This window comes from Acanthochromis polyacanthus, chromosome 6 (assembly GCF_021347895.1).
Source record: "Acanthochromis polyacanthus isolate Apoly-LR-REF ecotype Palm Island chromosome 6, KAUST_Apoly_ChrSc, whole genome shotgun sequence".
Lineage (NCBI taxonomy): Eukaryota > Metazoa > Chordata > Actinopteri > Pomacentridae > Acanthochromis > Acanthochromis polyacanthus.
In genome coordinates, this window is record NC_067118.1 from 8,577,506 (window position 1) to 8,600,599 (window position 23,094).

The 23,094-nt window shown below is 39.1% G+C and overlaps 2 protein-coding genes across 2 annotated transcripts; one reads left to right on the forward strand and one right to left on the reverse strand.

Annotated features, from left to right (window-relative positions):
* The first annotated feature begins 320 nt into the window (after positions 1-320).
* On the forward strand, positions 321-12,750 carry emd (emerin). The gene is made up of 7 exons (XM_022219964.2): positions 321-567; positions 964-1,042; positions 3,090-3,185; positions 8,146-8,180; positions 8,279-8,304; positions 9,369-9,455; positions 9,904-12,750. The coding sequence occupies exons 2-7, from the start codon at positions 964-966 to the stop codon at positions 10,109-10,111; spliced, it is 531 nt and encodes a 176-aa protein (XP_022075656.2). The 5' UTR covers positions 321-567; the 3' UTR covers positions 10,112-12,750.
* A 60-nt stretch (positions 12,751-12,810) lies between these two features.
* si:dkey-93l1.9 (uncharacterized protein LOC562339 homolog) lies at positions 12,811-22,824 on the reverse strand. Its single transcript, XM_022219966.2, has 4 exons — positions 22,716-22,824; positions 13,961-14,186; positions 13,488-13,623; positions 12,811-13,408 (listed from the first exon to the last, which is right to left on the reverse strand). Exons 1-4 carry the CDS (start codon positions 22,767-22,769, stop codon positions 13,324-13,326), a joined length of 501 nt encoding a protein of 166 aa, XP_022075658.1. The 5' UTR covers positions 22,770-22,824; the 3' UTR covers positions 12,811-13,323.
* Positions 22,825-23,094: the final 270 nt, after the last annotated feature.

Sequence of the window (23,094 nt, forward strand, 5' to 3'; positions counted from 1 at the left end):
TGAATGCTGTAGAGTGAAGGAGAATGTTGAGCATGTATTGATCTATTGCCCCAAGTTTCAGCAGCAGAGAAGAGTATTCAAGAGGAAAATCTGTGATAGTAAAATCAAATTCGAGGTCAGGGAAATACTGAGTAATTTATCTTTGAAACATGTTGCTAGAGCATTGCTTTTATTTATGGAAAGAACAGGTTTAAGAGGGAGGGTTTAAGGACTGCTGGGGGCCTTCCTGCCCCACACTCCATTCCAGAAGGTGGCGGTAATGCACCTAAAAGTTGCGTGCCAACTGCCATTAAACTAAAAGAAGAAGAAGAAGAATACTGACAGCTGAGCAAAGCTGGCTAGGCTAGGCTGGGCTAGGCTAGGCTAGGCTAGGCTAGGCTAGGCTGGGCTGGGCTACTCCTGTCCCAGCTAAGCTATTCCCGGCTAGGCTAGGCTAGGCTAGCTGGATGATCCGTAGGTGTGCCGAGTTACGTGGGTCGGACATCGGCAGGAGTTCCGCCCCCTCTGCTGCTCTCTCTGCTCAGCTCCCCGCTGCTTCTCAGCCCGCAGCTCCTGAAGTCTTCTAAGGTAAGAGAAACCTTCTCAGTTCAACGTTAGCTTTGAAAAAAGCAAAACAAGCTAATCTGCCATTTGTTGTCGTAAACCGTTAGTGTTTGCTGCATTCTGCTTGAGAAAAAAAAGCCGCGAAGTCCGTTTGAGTCATACTTTGGGCGACTGTTAAAAAATGCGTTAAGAATAAACGGTACGACTGTGTAACTTCGAATAATAGTCTTTAATGAAGAATTTTTTTCTTTAGATTTTGCCTTTACTATCAACCAGTGTTTTTAATGTTAAGTTTTCCTGCTGGACTGCAGGCTTGACAGGCAGAAAAATGTATGAGTCTCCTTCCTGTCCTCCCTCTCCATGCTGCTCCTATCTATCTATCTATCGATCGATCGATCGATCTATCTATCTAATCTGCAGATGTCTCTGAGTGAGAAAAGTGATGAGGAGATCAGCAGTTTGTTGACTGAATATGGAATCAAACATGGACCCATTGTTGGTATGAAAACTACACACTGACACAAAAACAGAACTTTTGCTTGAAACCTTTCTTTTTCTGCACATTTACATTCATTCATACACAACAGAAGTGAGTACACCCCCGTGCAATAACACTTAAATGTCAAATAATTCAAACTTGTACATCTCAGTACCTGTAAGGTGAGCAGTAGGATATTAACTGCTAGATAAAATGAAAAACTACTAGTTTAGATAATGGATGTATTTTTTAAAGCATGTCCCACGGTAGAACCTCAAAAAAGTTGGATTTATTTTTTCAGTAACCTTCATTTCTGATGACAGCTTCAATCCGCCTCAGTATGGAGGATACCTGGTTTCTCATTGTCATTCTTAAAAAACTATATTTTTCAGCTTCTTTTTGCCAGAGGAGTTGTGTTGCCCAACCTTTTTTCTCTTTAAAATGCCACATACCTGTTCTATCACATACTTGACACAGACTTGCCCAGGTCATGATTTTCTCTTCTCTTTTCTGTAGAAACTGTTGTGTGATTTTGTGCATTGGACGGTTATTTTACCAGAACATTCCTCCTCTGCAAAGCTTCCACAGACTTAAGTTTCAATCACCTTGTCAGCCAGTATTTGGATAAATCCACAGGCATTCATCTGTAACCATCATCACCTCCAACACCTTTTTCACTCATCACACCATCACCTCCATTCTCCACTGTCAGGACTGTGCATTCATTGTAGCAGTGCTGGCCAGATTCACAGCAAACATCTGAACCAAACTAATCTATCTCGGTCTCATCTGATCAGATAATGTGTTCCCAACATTCATGAGACTTCATTCATGTTTTCTTTTTTTATCTTAGTTTATTCAGAAGAGCAAGTGAGGGGTTTTTTTCTTGAATGCCATCCTAGAGGTTGATGTCATGAAATGTCCCTCACGCTGTCTGAGCTGTCACAGAAACTCTGATTGCTATTTATAATCTCCTACCTCCTCATTGCTGCTACAACTGTGCTTCCCCTGAGAATTTGTTCGATCTTTCTATATCATTTTGCGTTTTTGTGAAGCACCACAATGAGATATTTTCAGTACCTCTGACAACTCTCGTTCATCTGAAGCCATGATGCAAAGATCGTTCCAAAACTGAGAAAGTTCTGCTGTTTTATAGCAGTTACACTAATTATAAATCACAGGTTTAGTTAGAGTTTCTACCTTGAGGCATGAGTTCAGTATAATATTTCTACAAAAAAAACAAACAAACAATAGTTGTTGTTTGTTAGTAAGAGAAAATGCTGTACTTGTTAAAACCCTCACTTGCTCTTCAAAATAAAACTGTGAGATTAAAAAAAAAAAAAAGAATCAAAGTCTCATGAATGTTGGGAACACATTAATCTGATCAGATGAGACCGAGATAGATTAGTTTGGTTCAGATGTTTGCTGTGAATCTGGCCAGCACTGCTACAATGAATGCACAGTCCTGACAGTGGAGAACAGAGGTGATGGTGTGATGAGTGAAAAAGGTGTTGGAGGTGATGATGGTTACAGATGAATGCCTGTGGATTTATCCAAATACTGGCTGACATGGTGACTGAAAGTCAGTTATAGATGGCACAGTGCTCTCTGCTTGAGCCATGATGCAGACATAGGTCCAAAATGGAGAAAGTTCTGCTGTTCCTGCAGTTAGACTAATTGGAAATCACAGGTTTCAGCTTTCAGGAATAACGGGTTGAGTTTCTACCTTGGGGGCATGTGTTCAACATAGTCTTTCTGAAAAAAAAAATAGTCATTGATTGCTAGTTAGAGAAAATACTCTACTTGTTAATGTAGAAATAATAAAATTACTGCGAAGTGATGTATAGAAAAACAACAGAAGTTAGTCAATTCTTTCACACAGTCACTAAATGTAGAATTATTCAGAATAGAAACTTTAATGTCTCTTTTGTAACAAGCTGTAAATATTCTCATATTTAACCCTACATTTTAACACCTTAATGAGAAGAAAACTCAACCTTCGATTTGTCAGCTTGAGCATTTCACACGTCAAAACTCTTCCTACATTTTTGTGTTTTTGTAAACTCAGGCTCCACTCGGAAGCTGTACGAGAAGAAGCTTGAGAAGGCGATGAAGGAGGCCCCAGCAAAGCCATCTTCTGATAAGACGTACTACAGAGAGGAAGGTACGATGTTCACAGTCTGCTTCACCTGTATTTACAATTAATCTGTTAGTTTCTCACTTAGAATCAAAGGTGATGTGTTCAAATATCCAGTTTTGTCCAATAAACAATTCTCCAATTTCATTTAGCAGACGCTTTTGTCCAAAGCGACGTACAACACAAGCAAGAATTCAGACATAAGGAAAAACCTGTAGTAAGACGCAAAAAGTGTGACTGGTCAAAGGTGTTGCCATCAAGTTGCAGAAGAAGTGCCACCCCCCCCCCCCCCCCCTTTTTTCCCCAACTTTGTCAGCGCTAAATAAGTGCTGGGTTTTGGACCACCTGACTTATTCTACCCCTAAGGTGGAGTCAGATTAAGTGCCTCGGTGTTCTCTGAACAATTGAGTCTTCAGTTGTCTCTTAAGAGTAGAAAGGGACTCAGCAGAACGCACAGAGTTTGGTAGTTTATTCCACCATTTGGGAACAACAGAGGAGAAGAGTCTGACTAGAGATTTGGAGCCGTGCTGGGCTGGAAGCACCAGGCGTCTCTCACATGCAGAGTGAAGTGGGCGTGAAGGGGAGTAGACCTGATAAGGGAATCCAGGTAGGCTGGGGCCATTCTTGTAAATGTTTTGTAAGCCAGGAGGAGAGTTTTGAATTTGATTCTGGCTGCAACTGGAAGCCAGTGAAGGGAGATGAACAGGGGAGTGACATGAGCTCTTTTGGGCTGGTTGAAGACCAGACGTGCTGCTGCATTCTGGATCATCTGTAGAGGTTTGACTGTACATGCAGGGAGACCTGCCAGAAGAGAACAATCCAAAAACATAATGAATACAGTAGTTTTGTTCAACAGTTATATGTATGGATTAAAATAATGCTAACAAAATAGAGAATATTTGGCTTTGTAGCTTGAATTTTGACTTTACTAAAATCAAGAGCTGTAACTGTATGTTAGCACTGTTCTGTACGGGATGAGACTTCCTCGGTTTGGTACACAACTAGATCTAATCACTGACATCATGAGAGTGTTTTCTATTTATTTCCGGTCCCAAAACAGAACATCCAGAGTATGATCTCCACCCAGAATGTTTGGCAGCGCACCAGTTGTTGTCTGTCAGCCTTTAAAGCTGCAGACACTCTGAGTTTCATGATGTTGTGTTAACTCACGCTACACGTCGTGATCCGAGGCTTCTCTGTTTCCACCATTCAGTTCACTCGACCAGCCACCCCTATAGAGCTGAAACTGAACGTAAACACCCAGTTAGCCACCGTTAGCTTTGTCCACTGACAGTTCAATAAAGTTTATTCAAACGAGAGAGCTCAGTGTTAAAAGACAGAGAGGCAGCCTTACTTTATGCAGATCTGAAGCTGAAACTGTAGCGCTGACTTTAATGCTTCATCTCTGTTCATTATGAAGGTGGTGCACTTGTTTTAATGGATTTGTTTTTATTACTTCGCCAAGGAGCATGGTGGAGTTAAGCGACGATCGGCGTTGGTTTGTCCGTCTGTCTGTCTGCCTGTTAGCAACATTACTCAAAAACAGACTATCGGATTTGGATGACATTTTCAGGGAAGGTCAGAAATGACACAAGGACCAAGTGATTAGATTCTGGCAGTGATGCAGCTTATAGTCTGGATCCATGGATTTATTTAAGATTTCTGTGTCATTGTGAGATAGCGGCACGGCATAACTGTAATAACTATGGCAACAAGTGAACACTACCTGCTGACGATCACATGATTGTGATTTTACTAAAAATCCACCGCTGTGGACTTATCAGGACTTATCTGTTGGAAATGATACCAGGAATAATTGATTAAATTGTGGAGGTGTTTCTGTGTCCCATCAATTCCTGTCACCCGCTACATATTTAGGCCACGTGATTCAGTATCCGTGCATAACGTACACATGCACAACACACGCCTGGGCTCAGTGTAAGGTCATTTAGTTTGTGGGTGCATCTATATTAAATGGGACACATTCTGCGTTGCCATGATTTGTAATTATCAGTAACTAATAAATAAATGCTGCATTTCTGATCATGCCATATGGGGGAATGAACAACCTTGGAGGAGCACTGCACTCTCTGAGTGCTTTTCTAGTTGGTTTTAATTTATACATGACAGTAAACAAGTCGGACTGTTTTCTAGATGGCATTATGCAGCGTTAGTGTCTAAATTGAAGGGAAATATGGACACTTAGACTCATTGGAATGTATAACGTATTGATTGATGCATCGCTTCTTCTTCTTCCTTTTTTGTTTTTGTTTTGCTGTATTGATAACCTGCCCAACTGGGACTCTTAAGACCAAGTTTCAAAGCAACCAAAATAGTTCAGGCCAACTGCAAACACTTGATTCTTCCTTAAAAGAGCAAAAGAGTTTCTCAGTCACAAACAAAAGACAATTTAGAATGTCATAATATGATAGAATAGTTGATTAAGCAAAGCATCACATGTAAAAAAAAAAAAAAAAAAAGATGCGCTGCGTCAGAGATCAGTAAACTAAGGCAGCAACAAATGATTGTTTTCATGTTCAACTATTGTGATCTAATCTAAATCAGTTATTTTTCTCAATTTAATTAGTTGTTTGGTTCTTAAAATATTACAAAACTTTGAAGGGAGTGTTTCCAAAAGACAAAGATGGCGTCTTCAAAACTCTTGTTCTGTCCACGAGTCAAAGATATTTAGTTTATTGTCTGAGAGGAGAAAAAGAAATTTTAAATCTGAGAATTTAAATTAGATTACTGATACAGCACGTCTAAAACAACCCGAGTTGATAAAAATGTCAACAACACAGGATTAAACGAGGAACACAAGAGAATTTTTTCTCATTAAAAATTACTCAGCCTGGTTAATGGGTTATTAAAATAATCTGTAATTAGTTTAATTAGTGGTCTGTAACTGAGGTGGTGCCGCCTGTTGAAATGAGTGAGGAGCAGTATCAAATGCAGCCATCTGCCTCTTTGTTGTAGCACCATCCAGGTTAAAATGTAGAAACAAACAGAGAAGCTGATCTTAACATTGTGTAAATCTGTTAGAATCAGAATCAGCTTTAAGGGCCGAGGATGTTCACAACATGCAAGGAATTTGGTTTTGACTGTTGGTGTCACTCTAGGAATAAGGAAAAGAGAATAATAAAATAAAAATAAATGTATACAGATCTTTACACATCTGGAGGAGAATATTTCTGTATACACACACAGTAGTGCAAAATGACAGACTTTCTAATGACTGTGGAACACCAACCTTCAACACTGGGAGTTTTCCTGCCGTCTCGGTGTCACTTTCACCGCCTGTTATCAAAAGCCTTATCTCAACCCAGCCCAGGTTGAAAACTACAGGCCAGTCTCACTTCTACCATTCCTGTTGAAAATGCTGGAGCGCTCAGTATTTAACCAGGTCTCTGAACATCTGCGGAACAACAACACACTTGACCCTTTTCAGTCAGGCTTCAGGTGCGATCACTCCACTGAGACTGCACTCCTATCAGTCACAGAATCTCTGCGGCTGGCAAGAGCTGCTGGTCAGTCCTCTGTCCTACTGCTGCTGGACTTGTCTGCTGCCTTTGACACCGTGAACCATCAAATCCTCCTCTCCACACTCTCTGAGCTCGGCATCTCAGGTTCTGTCCTGTTGTGGTTCAAGTCCTACCTCACAGGCAGATCCTTCAGAGTATCATGGCGAGGGGAGGTGTCAAGGTCACACGACCTATCAACAGGGGTCCCTCAAGGGTCAGTACTTGGTCCCTTACTCTTTTCTCTGTACACCACCTCACTTGGTGCAGTGATCCGCTCCCATGGCTTCTCCTACCACTGTTATGCTGACGACACTCAGCTTTTCCTCTCTTTTCCACCTGACAACAACAGTTTCAGCTCGGATATCAGCATGTCTGGCTGATATCTCCACATGGATGAAGGAACAGCACCTTCAGCTGAATCTGTCTAAGACTGAACTCATGGTCTTTCCAGCTTGTCCATCTGTTCAGCCTAAGATCAGTGTCCAACTTCACTCGAGCCTACTTGTGCCCACAAACTCAGCCAGAAACCTGGGTGTCATGATTGATGACCAGCTGGCCTTTAAGGTTCACGTGGCCTCAGTTTCTCGATCTTGTCGTTATGCCCTTTACAACATCAGGAAGATCAGACCCTTCCTGACCCAACAGGCCACACAACTTCTGGTTCAGGCTCTTGTGATGTCACGCATTGACTACTGCAACTCTCTTCTGGCAGGTCTCCCTGCATGTACAGTCAAACCTCTACAGATGATCCAGAATGCAGCAGCACGTCTGGTCTTCAACCAGCCCAAAAGAGCTCATGTCACTCCCCTGTTTATCTCCCTTCACTGGCTTCCAGTTGCAGCCAGAATCAAATTCAAAACTCTCCTCCTGGCTTACAAAACATTTACAAGAATGGCCCCAGCCTACCTGGATTCCCTTATCAGGTCTACTCCCCTTCACGCCCACTTCGCATGTGAGAGACGCCTGGTGCTTCCAGCCCAGCACGGCTCGATATCTCTAGCCAGACTCTTTTCCTCTGTTGTTCCCAAATGGTGGAACAAACTACCAAACTCTGTGCGTTCTGCTGAGTCCCTTTCTACTCTTAAGAGACAATTGAAGATTCAATTGTTCAGAGAACACCTAGGCACTTAATCTGACTCCACCTTAGGGGTAGAATAAGTCAGGTGGTCCAAAACCCAGCACTTATTTAGCGCTGACAAAGTTTAAAAGAAAGTGGGGGGTGGCAATTCTTCTGCAACTTGATGGCAACACCTTTGACCAATCGCACTTTTTGCACTTACTACAGGTTTTTCCTTATGTCTGAATTCTTGCTTGTGTTGTACGTCGCTTTGGACAAAAGCGTCTGCTAAATGAAATTGTAGAATTGTATATTCTTAAACATGAATCTGCATCAGAGTTTACAGATGGATTTTGAACAACAGGGAGGTTTAAAGCCTCCTAATGTGTGTGTTTGTTGTTTTTCACAGAGGAGGAAATTACCTACGTCACATACCACAGTCCGGTGAGTCCTGATTGTCTGCTTATCCCTCTGTCTGTTCCAGTCAAACTCCTCCCGTCTTTTAATGAATCTCACCGACACACCTTCTTTTATCGTGACAGGCTCAAGAGGAGGTTTACACCAACGTGTGAGTAGAGTTTCAACACATAAAGAAACAGCAGAAGGCATTTCAGAGACACTGATGATTGACAATTATAATTACCTGAAGATAAACCTGTTAAATACCAAAACCACAGCCTACAAATACTGCAGCTGCATTCCAAATCTGACTCAAATAAAAGTACTGAAGTAAATGGAGCGTTAATAAATGAACACATCTGCCGTTTTTCAGTTTAAATTGACTCAATTTGTTGTAAAAATTGCTTCTAGTAGTTTTAAACAAGACAGAAGTGAAGACAGGAGATTTAAATCAAGCCTAAAGTTGAGCCAGTTGTAGGTATTTTGGTGAAAAATCTGCATTACACTATCAACCTGCTGGTTTATGGTTGTTTTATCATCAAGAGAAAACTAAATAAATAAGAATTAAACCTAAAGCATCAGTTGTAAAGCCTTTGAACTGCGTTTACAAGAACTACAGGGTGACGATGTGAAGCTTTTAGGCCAGTCATAATTATAAATAATCAGATAAGTCGCTAACCAATACTTAGAGCTGATACAAATTTACTGTACAATTCAAAATCTTGTCAAATTTCAACACAACTTTTTAAATATGCTTTTGTTTATGTTTTATAAATGTTTAATTAAAAGATAACTTTCCTGTATTTGTTCCATCAGTATTGATAGACCAGAAATTTTATACATAATCAGTCCAATTTGTTTATTTTTAAATTAATGTTGTCAAGAATCAGTTAGAAAAATATCAATGCCACAAGTCAGAACAGTGTGGATTATTGAGCCTGATGCAATTGAACTTGGTGATTATTATCTGGTGACTCCAAACTTTTGAACGGTACTATATATTTTTATTTCACTTTCTGTAAAATAACTTTTAATTACACATAAATGTTGTTCATTAAATAGTAAAAATGCAGCACAGTACAACTTTCAGTCTGAAAATTGAAAATTTTAGCATTAAATCATTAAAATACTAAAGTAAAGTATAAATAACCACATATAACAAAGTGAGCGTGGACAGCGGTATTGGTTAATCTAAATGACAGCAATTTAAATGTTAAATATTCTTTTACTCAGCCTGAAACGACGAGGCAACGCTCTGCCAGGTGAAGAAGATGAAGATGAAGATGAAGAAGAAGACGAGGAATCCGACCAAGATACTGAGTGAGTATTTCCATATGATTTAGTGGCATATTTGAGTTAATAATTTCATTCCCTGACCTACACTACCGTCCAAAAGTTTCTGGTCACCCAGACAATTCCATGTTTTCCATGAAAACTCACACATTTATCCATGTGCTAACATAACTGCACAAAGGTTTTCTAATCATCAATGAGCCTTTCAACACCATTAGCTAACACAATGTAGCATTAGAACACAGGAGTGATGGTTGCTGGAAATGTTCCTCTGTACCCCTACGGAGATATTCCATTAAAAATCAAACGTTTCCAGCTGGAATAGTCATTTACCGCATTAATAATATCTGGACTTTGTTTTCTGGATTATATTAATTGAAAAAAAACTGCTGTTCTTTCAAAAATATGGACATTCCAAAGTGACCCCATACTTTTTCATGGTCGTGTAAATCTCCTCCTTCCTGCTGTGTTTCAGGCCTCCTGTTCAGGTGACCTACAGAGCAGCCAATCGCAGCGCAATACGATCCGGCGGTCGGCCCGAAGCAGCGGCCAGAAAGACGTCAGGAGGAGGTCTGTGGAAGGTGATTCGGATGCTGCTGCTGCTAGCGGTGTTAGCAGCCGTTTGCTACTACGCCTACTGCCACCTGATGAACAATGAAGGAAACCCTTTTAAGCTTCAATGATCTGATTCTGTATCCGTTCAGGACAGACCTCCGCTATCGTTGTTTACAGTTTTCTTCATATCAACGACCAACTGTTCATCCAAACGACTTCAGACTGCGTTTGGTCATGAAAACGCTAAAATTCAAACTCAAATCATTCCATTTAGCGAACACCGCTGAGAGACAGTCTTCCCTCTGCAGCTGTTTATCTCACGGTTGTTTGTTAGTCGATTCAACTGACAACAAATTCATGAATTTTTCTCAAGATTATTTTTTTATTACACATACAAATTACCCAAAATGAATATCAAAAACTCACCTAAGTAGTCATTGAGTATTTTAACCTCATTACCGCGTCGCTGCTGTTGTTAATATCATTAACAGACTCAATCAGAAAAACACTGGACCTCGAATATTAAAGGACACACGGATTAATTTAATCAATGAATCAGTATTTTGACTTAAAGTGGTTTTGACCTGGATTCACTTCACCGCTGCAAAATTTGGGTATCAAAATGGACATTTAAAAAAACTAGCTACTTCCTGCCAAAGTCAGTGTTAAAAAATCAAATAAAAATAATCTTACAGGAGTATTTCCATTTCAGTGACGGTTTAAACTACAGCTACTCTACTCAGATGGGATGCAAAAGTATTGCACAAATATCGAACAAACCATCAAATATAAATCCTGATTAAAGAGTCTTCCCCCACGTGATTTTTTTTGGCAACCAGGATTCTTCCTCGCCTGTTTTTGCATCAGTGTCGGGTAAACTAAATACCTGAAACAGTAGCTCTAGTCACTAAAGTAGACAGAAAATATAAAACAGCAGGTAGATGGTGTAACTTTGCATTACCATAAGAGCAGCAGTGAAGAATTTACTGTACATGGAGACACATTTAAAGTGATAACACTAAAACAACACATTCTCCATGTTTATAAACCAAACAGCCTGTTTCTAAAGGTAAACAGGATGGTGCTGTCTGTCTCATAAAGCTCTGGGATGCTTTCTGCAGCAGGCATATTCCAGTTTACTTTGCTTACAGAGCGCCACATTGCTGACCTCTGTGTGAAATACTTCTAAAAGTTTCTTGTCGTTTTGCTTTTATTGCGTGTTGCAAAGTTTGAAGAAGGTCGGATGAACAGTTATTGAACAAACCGAACACACAAGCAGAGATTCCTTCGTGTGTTAATGAGATGTCATGGTTTTTTTCTTTTCCATTCCACTACTTCTCCGTTAATGTCTTAGTGGGGTTTTTCCTCATTCCAGTACGGAGTTCCACTACTGTGGAGCCTAGAAACACTCTGGTAGAACAGTAATATGACAATAAAGTTTTAAATGCTGCCAATATTCTATGTTTCTTATACAGCGTCACCAAATCCTATCAAATGACCAAAACGAGAGAAGTTGTAGTCTGCCTTTCCACGCCTTATACATATTATTATTATTGTTATGTGCCAAAGAAAAGATAAAAACAAAAACAGTGAGCTCCAGGGCTGCACTGGATAAACACACCGGTTTATTTGGGACCATGCCGCCATATACTGTATAAAAGATGGACGTAGCCACAGTAACGTCTCTTTTTCTTGTGTAGATTTTTTTTTTAAAGCCTTGAGTCAACATTTAAGGGCTCGAGAACACTATGCAAGGCGCTACAGTAGCGGTTTGTGCTAAGTGGAATAGTGTGCACGTTTTGATGCGTATCGTATGTATTTCGATACATGAGAGAAACCGCAGTTTCCGCCACAACAGTACAATAGCTGAGGTATCAGAACACAGTTAGTCTTAAAAGTTAAAGATGCACTTTGCTTCACATTCAAAAAGGTTTCCCCCTGACCTTCAAAGCTGCTGTTGCCCTCAACACGTTCTCAAGGAAGCCTTGCCCTAAAACATGACCTGCTTTATCACCTATTTTTATCATAATTTACAAAATTAGATCATTTTGTGTATAAAAAGTCTCAAAACTAGCAACTGGCACCATAAATTTGTCAGGAAAATTTTTTACTGTGGCAGTAAATCAAGTGAGAATTTGGGTAATTTTCTGATATAATTCGGTTTCATTTTGCTACCTGAGGAGTCGCCCCCTGGTGGCTGGTTGAAAGTGTGCAGGTTTAAAGTACTAGTGAGTTGTTCTCACTTTTCAGACCTCAAAGCTACGTCTGTTTCTTATTATACGGTCTACAGCTGCTGCCCCAAATACCTGTGCTTTAGTATAAATGCACTGCTTCCTCTAATTATTGCTAAAAAACAAAAAAAAATACAGTGGCCAGTTGTTTTAGGAAATTGCTGAGCAGTTTTTTTTAGAAAGTTTGAACATATTTAGAGTTAAAAAGTAGTCGGAGTTTGGGTTCTTTCATGGGATTTGTTGATAGAGATCAAGAACTTTCTTCAGGAATAATAAAATGTTGTTTAATCTTTGAGCGGTGCTGCTTTCTACTTTAATTTCTTTGCTTTCTTCTTTAAAATGTTGCACTATGTTTTCATGCCAAGCATTTTTATTGTGTATTTGATTTTTTTATACAGCTGTACTCTTCACAGATTTGTTCTTGTTTGTGAGATGTTTACATGATAATGTCATGTAGTACAAAGGACGCCCGACTGCTGTTTATGTTTTCTAATAATATAATCAGGAGTTTGCAATAAAATTACAACAAAACATGACACTGGACATGAGAGAATTAATTGTAGAAATGTTCTTAACAGCAGAATAAGAGACAAACATACAACACACATCAACAATACATTTATTTTAACCAGAAACCAGCTCAATTCCACCAATATAACATGAACTGGAAGTATTAAAAGTATTATATTTACAAAAAGTACATTTAAATTGATGGAAAAAAATGTGCAAATTGTGTGCTTGATTCGTTACTGCAAAGATGACGAGTCAGTTCACTGCAGTAGAGTTGGATTGCATCTGTTTAAGGAAAGATAAGGCAGTTGTGAAGTGTTTACAAGGAGGTTTTTGGTTGTTAGTCGTTGGCAGAGTTGTAGTCGATAGTTGCTGATGCTGAGGTTTTGCTTGGAAGTCCTTTTCTTGGTTCACAAAGGCCTCGGTGTGATCCACTAGATCGATTCAGGGTTAAAACGTTTTGGTCCAGATGTTGAATCTTTGGCCGAACACGATATAGATATAGACACGATATGGACAAAGAGCTCATGTGAAGTCACAAAATGGTTGCTGTCACACCACAACCTTCCAGTTTTCAAAGTTTCAATCCAGAGATTGGTCTAATTGCCACCAGTCACGTTGAGGTTGTCCGGCAGAGGCAATATCACAGGCTCTGATATCGACATCACCGTTGACGGTGACTGCCTGTGAAGAAAAACGACAACAGGAGTTTAGAACAGTGAGAAAAGAGGGTTAGTATTGTATTTGTTCTGTGGAGGAATACCTGAGATGTTGGCCTTCGAATCCGAGTGCCGTGATGAAGATGTTGATGAGGACTGTGAAGAAAACGAAGACGGTCGCGACGTTGTTCATCCAGTTCAGCTTCGCGTGTTTCCTCACGTCGTTTAGATCGTACTTTACTGCAGGCACAGAATTATGAAATGACAAAAACTCAATTAGACACATTAGAAACACTGATGCACAGGAGAACCAGAAAGACTTAGAGAGTAGCAACTTTAAAGACACAGAGACTTTGAGAGAAACATCTTGTGTCCACAAATGAACCAAAACGTGTGAAAAAATGATATGTTGGGGCCACGAATTAATAAAAAAGTTGTGCTCAAGCACAGTTGAAGGATGCAAAAGGTTCCATACATTCGTGGTTGGTAGTACACAAGCTACTTATTATCCTTACAGCATCCTTGAGGGCTATACACCCTCCAGAACCTCTATATTTCCTCGTAAACAGTCACTTGCCAATGAAGACGAGCAGCAGCCCCACGATGACCTGAAGTGTGATGGACACAGACAGCAGGACGAGGAGAGGGATGTAGAACCGATACTGAGGCCCAACGTAGATGACAGTCTTCAGCTGGGACGAGTTGGCCATCAGTAGGGCGACGTCCAGCATGCTCTGAGCTGCACTCTTCTTGGTGGCATAGTGGTTGATGTTGATGGAACGATAGGTTTTACCTGTCTGGGTCTGCAAGGGCATAAAAGTAGAGGTAAGCACTGGTAAGGTAAGATAAGACAAGATAGAGAGAGATAAAGACAAGGTTAAATAAGATAAAGATATAAGATAGGGATAAGAGAGATGAGGTAAAGTAAGATAGAGATAATGTAGATAGGGAAAAGCTAAGATAGAGGTACGGTAAGACAACATCGAGATAAGAGATGCAATAGAGGTAAGACAAGATGGAGATAGAGAGAAGGTATAATAAGAGATATAGACATGGTAAGGTAAGATGGAAATAAGATATGATAGAGATAAGGTAAGGTGAGACAAGATAGAGATAAATCCAGAATAGAATTTAAAATCCTTCTTCTGACATATAAAGCTCTTAATAACCAATCTCCATCATATCTTAAAGATCTGATAGTACCTTATTATCCTAGTAGAACTCTTCGCTCTCAAACTGCAGGCTTACTTGTTGTTCCTAGAATTTCTAAAAGTAGAATGGGAGGCAGAGCCTTCAGTTATCAGGCGCCTCTCCTGTGGAACCTGCTCCCAGTTTGGGTTCGGGAGGCAGACACCCTCTCTATTTTTAAGACCAGGCTTAAAGCGTTCCTTTTTGACAAATCTTATAGTTGGGGCTGACTGGGTGACCCACAGAGGTTCGGCTTGTGTCTTCATTGTACAGCTGACTCCTTCTTGGACGTCCCTTCGTTCTGCCTCTAGTCATGCTGCTATAGGCCTATAGGCTGCTGGGGGACTTTTCTTGACGCACTGAGCCCTTCTCTATCTACCTTTACATTTAATATGTATACCGTTATTGCAGTACATTCACTCTGTTTCCCCCTGTGCTATTTCTCCGAGTGTCCCTGGTCCCAGAGCTGGATGCTTCAGATCTGCGGTCGATGTTCCACCAGCTGGTCCAGTCTCCACCATGTCCACTGTGGATGCTGCTACTGACCTTCCACCAGCCCTCTGCTTCCAATTCCCTTTTTCCACGAGTCAACTCTGCATCGCCTTCAATATACTGTTATGCTAACTTACATACTGTTTGAATTTTACTGCTAGCTATATAAGGAGTATGTTTAATGTCAGAGCCGTACATCATAAGAGTAAACTATGAGTCAGTTTTCAATGTTAGCTTATACTTTGTCTGTGTCACATATCCTGTCATGCATGTATTCAAATGTGTGTTGTGTTTTCCTTGCTTTCTCACCCCTCCCTCTTCTCCCATCCCTCCCCCTTGCCCTCTTCTGTCCTTCTCAACCCGCCCGGCCAGCAGGCAGATGGGTCCCCCCTATATAGAGCCGGGTTCTGCTCGAGGTTTCTTCCCTGTTAAAAGGGTGTTTTTCCTTGCCACTGTCGCCTTTGGGCTTGCTCTGGGGGTCAGGCATATGGGTTCTGTAAAGCGTCTTGAGACGATTTGACTGTAATTGACGCTATATAAATAAAATTGAATTGAATTGAATTGAATAGATGAGGTTAGATACGACATGGTAAGGTAAGATAGAGATAAGGCAAGGTAAGACAAAATAGAGTTAAGGTAAGATAGAGATGAGATAAGATAGAGTTAAGATATGATAAGGTAGAGACAGAGATAAGGCAAGATGAGATAGAGATAAGATGATATAGAATTATAGATGAGATGGAGAGAAGGTAAGATACAGATAAGAGAGAGATAGAGATAAGATAAGACAAGATTGAGTTAAGACAATGTAGAGATGGAGATAAGGTAGGACAAGATAGAAATATGGTAAGACAATAGAGATAAGGTAAGGTAAGACAACACAGAGATAAGATGAGATAGATCCAGAGATGTGTTACGGCAAAATAGAGGTAAGGTTTGATAAGATAGAGCTAAGACAAGGTAGAGATAGGGATAAGATGAGATAGAGATAAGATAAGCATTGATTAATCCCAAAGGAAGCTCTTGTTCCAGATATTGCTTAGATGAAACAAATGACAATATAAAAAGTCTAAAAGTAGACAGCAATAAGACATAATAACTGAAACAAGCTAAAATAAGGCTAGAATAGACAAGTAAACAGTAACGCTGGCAATTATGCTGAAGTTGCAATTAATATTAAACTTGATCATGAAATATTGTCTATAGTGTCTATGTATTTGTGTGGATATATTTGTGCTCTTTTCTTTTTAGGCCTTTTTTGTTGAGGACTGAAAGTTTTATCCTCTCAACTTTTTCCACGTTTTATCTTTAAGTATGTGTGTGTTTGTAAGTGTTGTTTGATTCTATTTAATTATTTTTTTTGTGTATACTGCCACATGTTCTGTCAGGGATTGGTTTGTTTTATGGTTTGATATCCTGGAAAACACAACAAACGTAATTTGTTAAAGTAACAACCAATAACCGTGTTTACAAAAAAAAGTACACAAACTACTGAGAAGACATAATGTTCATGTTATTGTTTAGATATGAGTGTTAGAAAGGAAGAATTTAAACATGTAAAAAGTGCTGCTGGCAGTAAAAATAAATTGGGACTGTTGTTTAACACTCTTTTGTTCCCTGTCACATGTCTCTGCACATGAGTCCATGCGTTGTTATGGTGTTCTCCAAACACAGATATGAGTTTCATAATTTTTCTTCAGGTGTGGCTCTGAGAGCAAAGACGGGAGTGTCAGAGCGATGATTCACCAGAGAGGCAACAAGACACAACACGCTGCAGGAATGTTTCTTTTTCCACATGAATTAATGCATTCATGTGTAGAAAAAGAGGCTGAAACTGGTTGTGTGTTTGAAGTAAAACCTGAGGATGTACGAACTGTTCCTGTTGGTAGAACAATCAACCTCAGACTGAGAGAAAATTACTCTGAACACAAAAACTCACCGGCATGTTTAAAATGCATTTTATCTTTGTAAAAATTTTTAAAAAACAGCCAAAATGACACCATTAATGACAGTCACAAACAGAAAGAATTGTTTGTGTGATGGGCAGTTGTGTTAAAAATTTACCACGTCTGAGCTTAAAATCTTGATATTTTATCAAAATCTCACCCATTTAAAAATTCCCCCAAAACAAATCATTTGGTCTAACCAGATTCTGTAAAAAACCAAATATTTTGTGCTCCTCTGCACAACTAAAAAGCTGTGAGTTTCTCTGATGCGGTCAACAGTCACATGACAAAAATTCATGGAATATTGCAGCCTATGTTTTTTGAAAAGTATGAGAACAACTTGAAAATGTAAGAATTACAACATTTTTAGCATGTGGAGCTGCAGTTTCATTTTTTTCTGTTGGTAGCTCTTGTGGGAACATGGAAAATTTTATATATATTGATTTCAGACTTTTTTAAACTAGTGTAAAATAAATAATCAAAGAAATCCAACTTTATTTTTTTATCTTTTTTTTAAATAATTGATGGTGGTGTGACTTTGTTTTGCTGCACAGATTTATTTCAGAGTTCTCTTATTTCTAGTCATGGTTGTTCTGTTTTCATAGAGTTGCAGAACTTTATATTTAGTGAAATATGAGTCCACAGTGAGTAAAAATGTGACAAAACGCTTGGAGTTCAGAAGGTTGAAAGACATCAGTGGTATTTTGTCAGGCTTCTCTCCGTTCTGTCGCTGAGGTAGATGAGACATCACACCTGGGTGTACACACGTGGACAAAATTGTTGGTACCCGTCAGTTAAAGAAGGAAAAACCCACAATTCTCACTGAAATCACTTGAAACTCACAAAAGTAACAATAAATAAAAATTTATTGAAAATTAAATAATCAAAATCAGCCATCACTTTTGAATTGTTGATTAACATAATTATTTAAAAAAAACAAACTAATGAAATAGGCCTGGACAAAAATGATGGTACCCATAACTTAATATTTTGTTGCACAACCTTTTGAGGCAATCACTGCAATTAAACGATTTCTGTATTTGTCAATGAGCGTTCTGCAGCTGTCAACAGGTATTTTGGCCCACTCCTCATGAGCAAACAGCTCCAGTTGTCTCAGGTTTGATGGGTGTCTTCTCCAAATGGCATGTTTCAGCTCCTTCCACATATGTTCAATGGGATTCAGATCTGGGCTCATAGAAGGCCACTTTAGAATAGTCCAACGCTTTTCTCTCAGCCATTCTTGGGTGTTTTTGGCTGTGTGTTTTGGATCGTTGTCCTGTTGGAAGACCCGTGACCTGCGACTGAGACCAAGCTTTCTGACACTAGGCAGCACATTTCTCTCCAGAATGCCTTGATAGTCTTCAGATTTCATCGTACCTTGCACACTTTCAAGACACCCTGTGCCAGATGCAGCAAAGCAGCCCCAAAACATTACTGAGCCTCCTCCATGTTTCACCGTAGGGACAGTGTTCTTTTCTTCGTATGCTTGGTTTTTGAGTCTATGAACATAGAGTTGATGTGCCTTACCAAAAAGCTCCAGTTTGGTCTCATCTGTCCAAAGGACATTCTCCCAGAAGCTTTGTGGCTTGTCAACATGCATTTTTGCAAATTCCAGTCTGGCTTTTTTATGAGTTTTTTTCAGCAGTGGTGTCCTCCTTGGTCGTCTCCCATGAAGTCCACTTTGGCTCAAACAACGACGAATGGTGCGATCTGACACTGATGTACCTTGGCCTTGGAGTTCACCTTTAATTTCTTTGGAGGTTGCTCTGGGCTCTTTGGATACAATTCCAACGATCCGTCTCTTCAATTTGTCATCAATTTTCCTCTTGCGGCCACGTCCAGGGAGGTTGGCTACTGTCCCGTGGGTCTTGAACTTCTGAATAATATGAGCCACTGTTGTCACAGGAACTTCAAGCTGTTTAGAGATGGTCTTATAGCCTTTACCTTTAAGATGTTTGTCTATAATTTTTTTTCGGATGTCCTGGGACAATTCTCTCCTTCGCTTTCTGTTGTCCATGTTCAGTGTGGTACACACCTTTTCACCAAACAGCAGGGTGACTACTTGTCTCCCTTTAAATAGGCAGACTGACTGATTATGAGTTTGGAAACACCTGTGATGTCAATTAAATGACACACCTGAGTTAATCATGTCACTCTGGTCAAATAGTTTTCAATCTTTTATAGAGGTACCATCATTTTTGTCCAGGCCTGTTTCATTAGTTTGTTTTTTTAAATAATTATGTTAATCAACAATTCAAAAGTGATGGCTGTTTTTGATTATTTAATTTTCAATAAATTTTTATTTATTGTTACTTTTGTGAGTTTCAAGTGATTTCAGTGAGAATTGTGGGTTTTTCCTTCTTTAACTGAGGGGTACCAACAATTTTGTCCACGTGTGTAACTCTGAGTCACAAAGCTTTCATTCATGTTGAAAGAAACGCAAACCTCACACTGGGTTGTGTCGCCACTGATACTCCAGTAAAGAGACTGGGAGCAGTGGTGTCCAAACACAAAAGGTTTCTTCTTTTCGTCTCACACTTAACTTTCAAGGAGCTTTTTCACAAGAGAGACTTTTTGACTTAAAAACCACATGAAGGACAAACCCATCATAATGATCATTTTGATTTGATTTGTTTTATTCATTTGTAAAATAAAAAAAAAAAGTTTTACGTAAATACAAACATTCTCCAAACTAGAATGAAAGGGAGCAGAAAGAAGACAGGTCTTATTATGTCTGCCCCTTTATCCCCAGAAAGTGATCAGTCACAAAATCAATCACAGAAAGTGAACTTCAAAACAGCAACAATAATCAGTGAGATCCTGGAGGACTTTGTTAATGATATCAGTGTTTAGTTTATTTTGATTTATTTATTTATTTATTTATTTATTTTACAGACAAAAGAAGAGTAAAAAAAAAAAACTACTTGCACTGCCATTCAAAAGTTTGGGGTCACTTACAAATGTCTTTATTTTTGAAAGAAAAGCATTTTTTTCAATGAAGATAGGGTTAGGAATAGGAATAAGAATCAGAAAGTCTACATATTGTCAGTATGGCAAAAGACTAATGTTTTCTTTTTTAAAATTCTCCTTTTATTTAAATTGAAAAGGCAAATTATTACAATTCCAAATATGTCTTATTTACAGCACCAAGGACTGTGTTGTCTTTCCAATATTTTCATTTTTTACATCACTCTTTTTTTTAATGCAGAACAATAGAACGGAGGAGTCAGCCATTTGTAATTATCTTAGCAACAGTTAAGAGATAAAATTTAAAAAGTAGACAAAGAGAGCTGGTTGTATGTAGTTACGGTCAGATTTAAGAGAAATCACGCCGTATGGGTTTTACGTCCTCAGTCCATTTAGTCCTGATCTTATAGAACTTCTCTTTTTGCAGCTTTTCTATAATATAAACCTCCTGTACAATATCAATCCATTCATCACTGGTGGGTGGTCACACTTTTAAACATTTTTTTTAATGTTTTTTTTAAACTTTTGCCAATAATATACCAAATACTTTCATGTCAATAACATTACAGTTGTCAAACAATATGTCGCCCAAATACATGACTTTACCTTATTCATTTCAATGAAAGTTGTTTGGAGCCAATAAAAAACTTTATTTCATGAGGTACCTGGATGATCCGCACACCTTTCTGACTTTGGGATGTTGGAGTTCAATCATTAAACTCCTCTGTCGAGCCAGTGAAGCTTTTGTGACCGTTGTTCTTTAGCTAACACTCAAACAGCTTCTTTAGATTCTCTGAATGTTATTGGACTTATTGGATCAAGCTGTGGTTTAGAAGAGTCTTCAGCGTTATGTAACACTCAGACAAAAACCTTTTCACCGTTCTACAGCTGCTACGGGATCCGCACTACTTGGTCAACCCTCGAACTCCAAGCAGTGTCTGAGGTCACGTTTCTACTCACTGTGGGCTCATTTTTTACTGCAATATTAAGTCCTGTATGTCTATGGAAACAGAATAGCTATGACTAGAAGTAGAGAGAGCTTAGAAATGTTTTTTATGTAGTATGACGGAGTTACAATACTAAAAATGATAGAAACACAACAGTTGAGTTTGTTTATTTTACAAAAAAAAAATGCAGTCAACAAGTGACCACAGTTTGTTTTTTTTTGTTTGTTTTTTTTTCTTTACCAATACTGGGGGTAAAACGGCTACTACAGATACTACACTGTGTATATACTATAGATATTTTGCTACCTTTATTTCAAAATTGATTTAATTCTTGTCTCCTCTCTGCTGTCTTTAAACACTACCTGCAGGTCAGCCAAGAAGTCTCAGAATTTTTCTCAAAATGAATTTTTTTTTGTTTGTTTGTTTTACAGAATCTATTCAGTCCAAGTGGTTTATTTCTGACAATTTTTTATATAAGTCATATAGAGTACATTGATTTGGAGGAAATATCTCAATTTTGGGTTTAGATTTAGTGAAAGTTCTTAATGGAAGAGCGTGACAAATACCATAGGAAAGTTGAAAATCTGATGTCTTTTTCTGGTTTGAGAGTTTCTGGCTCTGATAAATGATGTTAATTTGGAATTTTTTAAAAAAGGCACCACTTCTTTGAAATCTGCTGGCCGGTTTTTGGGTTCAGATGGTAAATTATGTAATGATAAGACTGGGCATTGGCTATTATACGCTCTTTAACTGCCCTTCTACACGGTGTTCCTAAAGTCTGGACACAGAAGAAATCTCATTAACTGTAATTTTTTTGGCTCCACAGATTAAATCTGGTTTTGTCAAAGAAGAAGAGTTGATCTGGTTCTTCTCAGTGGACATGAAGGATGGACATATGGAAAGATAGCAGATGGATTTAATGCACGTCATCCTAGGAGGATTCCACTTGGCTTTTCTATGGAGGTGGTTAAAGAGTTTAAAGAACCAGACAGTGTCATGGACAAACCCCATTCTGGACGACTAAATGTATCAGCTGAAACTAAAGAACTGCTCATGGTTAAAGTTCCTGCTAGCCCCAAAAAAATCACTTCCCTAACCCTAACCCTATCTTAGAAGTACCAGGTCAACTCTTTCTTCTTTAGACAAAGCCCGATTTAATTTAAGGAGGCAATAATTGATCGTTAATGAGATTTCCTCTGTGTCCAGACTTTAGGGACGCCCTCTAGTTTTGTTTGTACAGTATGGCTAATAACTGTGATAAACCCAGGTCAATAAAATGAATACAAATGACATCCATCCATCATCACTGATGGTAACCTGCTGTGTCTTCTAGACCTTTCAGAGGTTAGCATCTGATGGGCATATTTACATTTCTACAGGTTTTGTCCTGTTTGTGCCAGTGTCACCAACTACACACACAGTTTTGACTGTTTTCCTTCTATTAGACTGAACAAGAAAAGCCTCTCAGAGCTCTTTAATACTTTAATACTTGGATGAGCAATCGTATTCATCTTGTAACGTAAAAAGTTCTATTATTCCTCTGATATTTATTAACTGTACACATTTTGCTATTTAATGTCAATAAAATCATTTTAGATACATGTTTAAAGTTATCAGTTTTACACCAATGATGCAGTTGTATCATAACTTTATGAAGCTATATTTGAATCTTTAGATCCAAATGTTCTTCAGTTTGTTCAGTCTTAAGTTGCCATTAAACTACATGATTTAGCCGGTTTAGGCCTTAACCCTGAGCTGTGTGGGTTGAGATGTGTTAGAATCTGCTGCTTACCTCGGGGTCACCCAGTTTATTCAGAGCTACATTCTCTCCGTTCATTAGCTCCATTTTCCTCTGTTTATTCTCTCAGGAAACTGTCCTGCTGCAGTGCCGTGGATTCTCTGAGCTCACGGCGGCTGAAACAGGGAGAGTTGAGGGTGGAAACAGGACCAACAAGTCCGGCAGCTCCTCCAGTTACAGGGACCCTCCCACTCCTCCCTTGTTACACCATTCATAAAGCATGAGGCCCTTACGCTGCTGCATCTCCAGACAACATGTGCTGCTGATCACAGCATCAGGAAGAGAAGTGAAAGTCTTTGTTGTCATTGCATTTGGGATAAAAAGAGATTTGGAGTGCATTTCCTGCTTAATGCGTTACAGTTAAAGAAAAGAC

Excerpts from the sequence above, each read along its gene's own strand:
- emd (XM_022219964.2), top strand. The coding sequence starts at position 964 with ATGTCTCTGAGTGAGAAAAGTGATGAGGAGATCAGCAGTTTGTTGACT. Across the intron at positions 1,043-3,089 it reads CAAACATGGACCCATTGTTG|GCTCCACTCGGAAGCTGTAC; the intron begins GTATGAAAACTA and ends TTGTAAACTCAG. Across the intron at positions 3,186-8,145 it reads GACGTACTACAGAGAGGAAG|AGGAGGAAATTACCTACGTC; the intron begins GTACGATGTTCA and ends TGTTTTTCACAG.
- si:dkey-93l1.9 (XM_022219966.2), bottom strand. The coding sequence starts at position 22,769 with ATGGAGCTAATGAACGGAGAGAATGTAGCTCTGAATAAACTGGGTGAC. Across the intron at positions 13,624-13,960 it reads GCTGCTGCTCGTCTTCATTG|TAAAGTACGATCTAAACGAC; the intron begins GCAAGTGACTGT and ends CTGTGCCTGCAG. Across the intron at positions 13,409-13,487 it reads TTCGAAGGCCAACATCTCAG|GCAGTCACCGTCAACGGTGA; the intron begins GTATTCCTCCAC and ends TTTTCTTCACAG.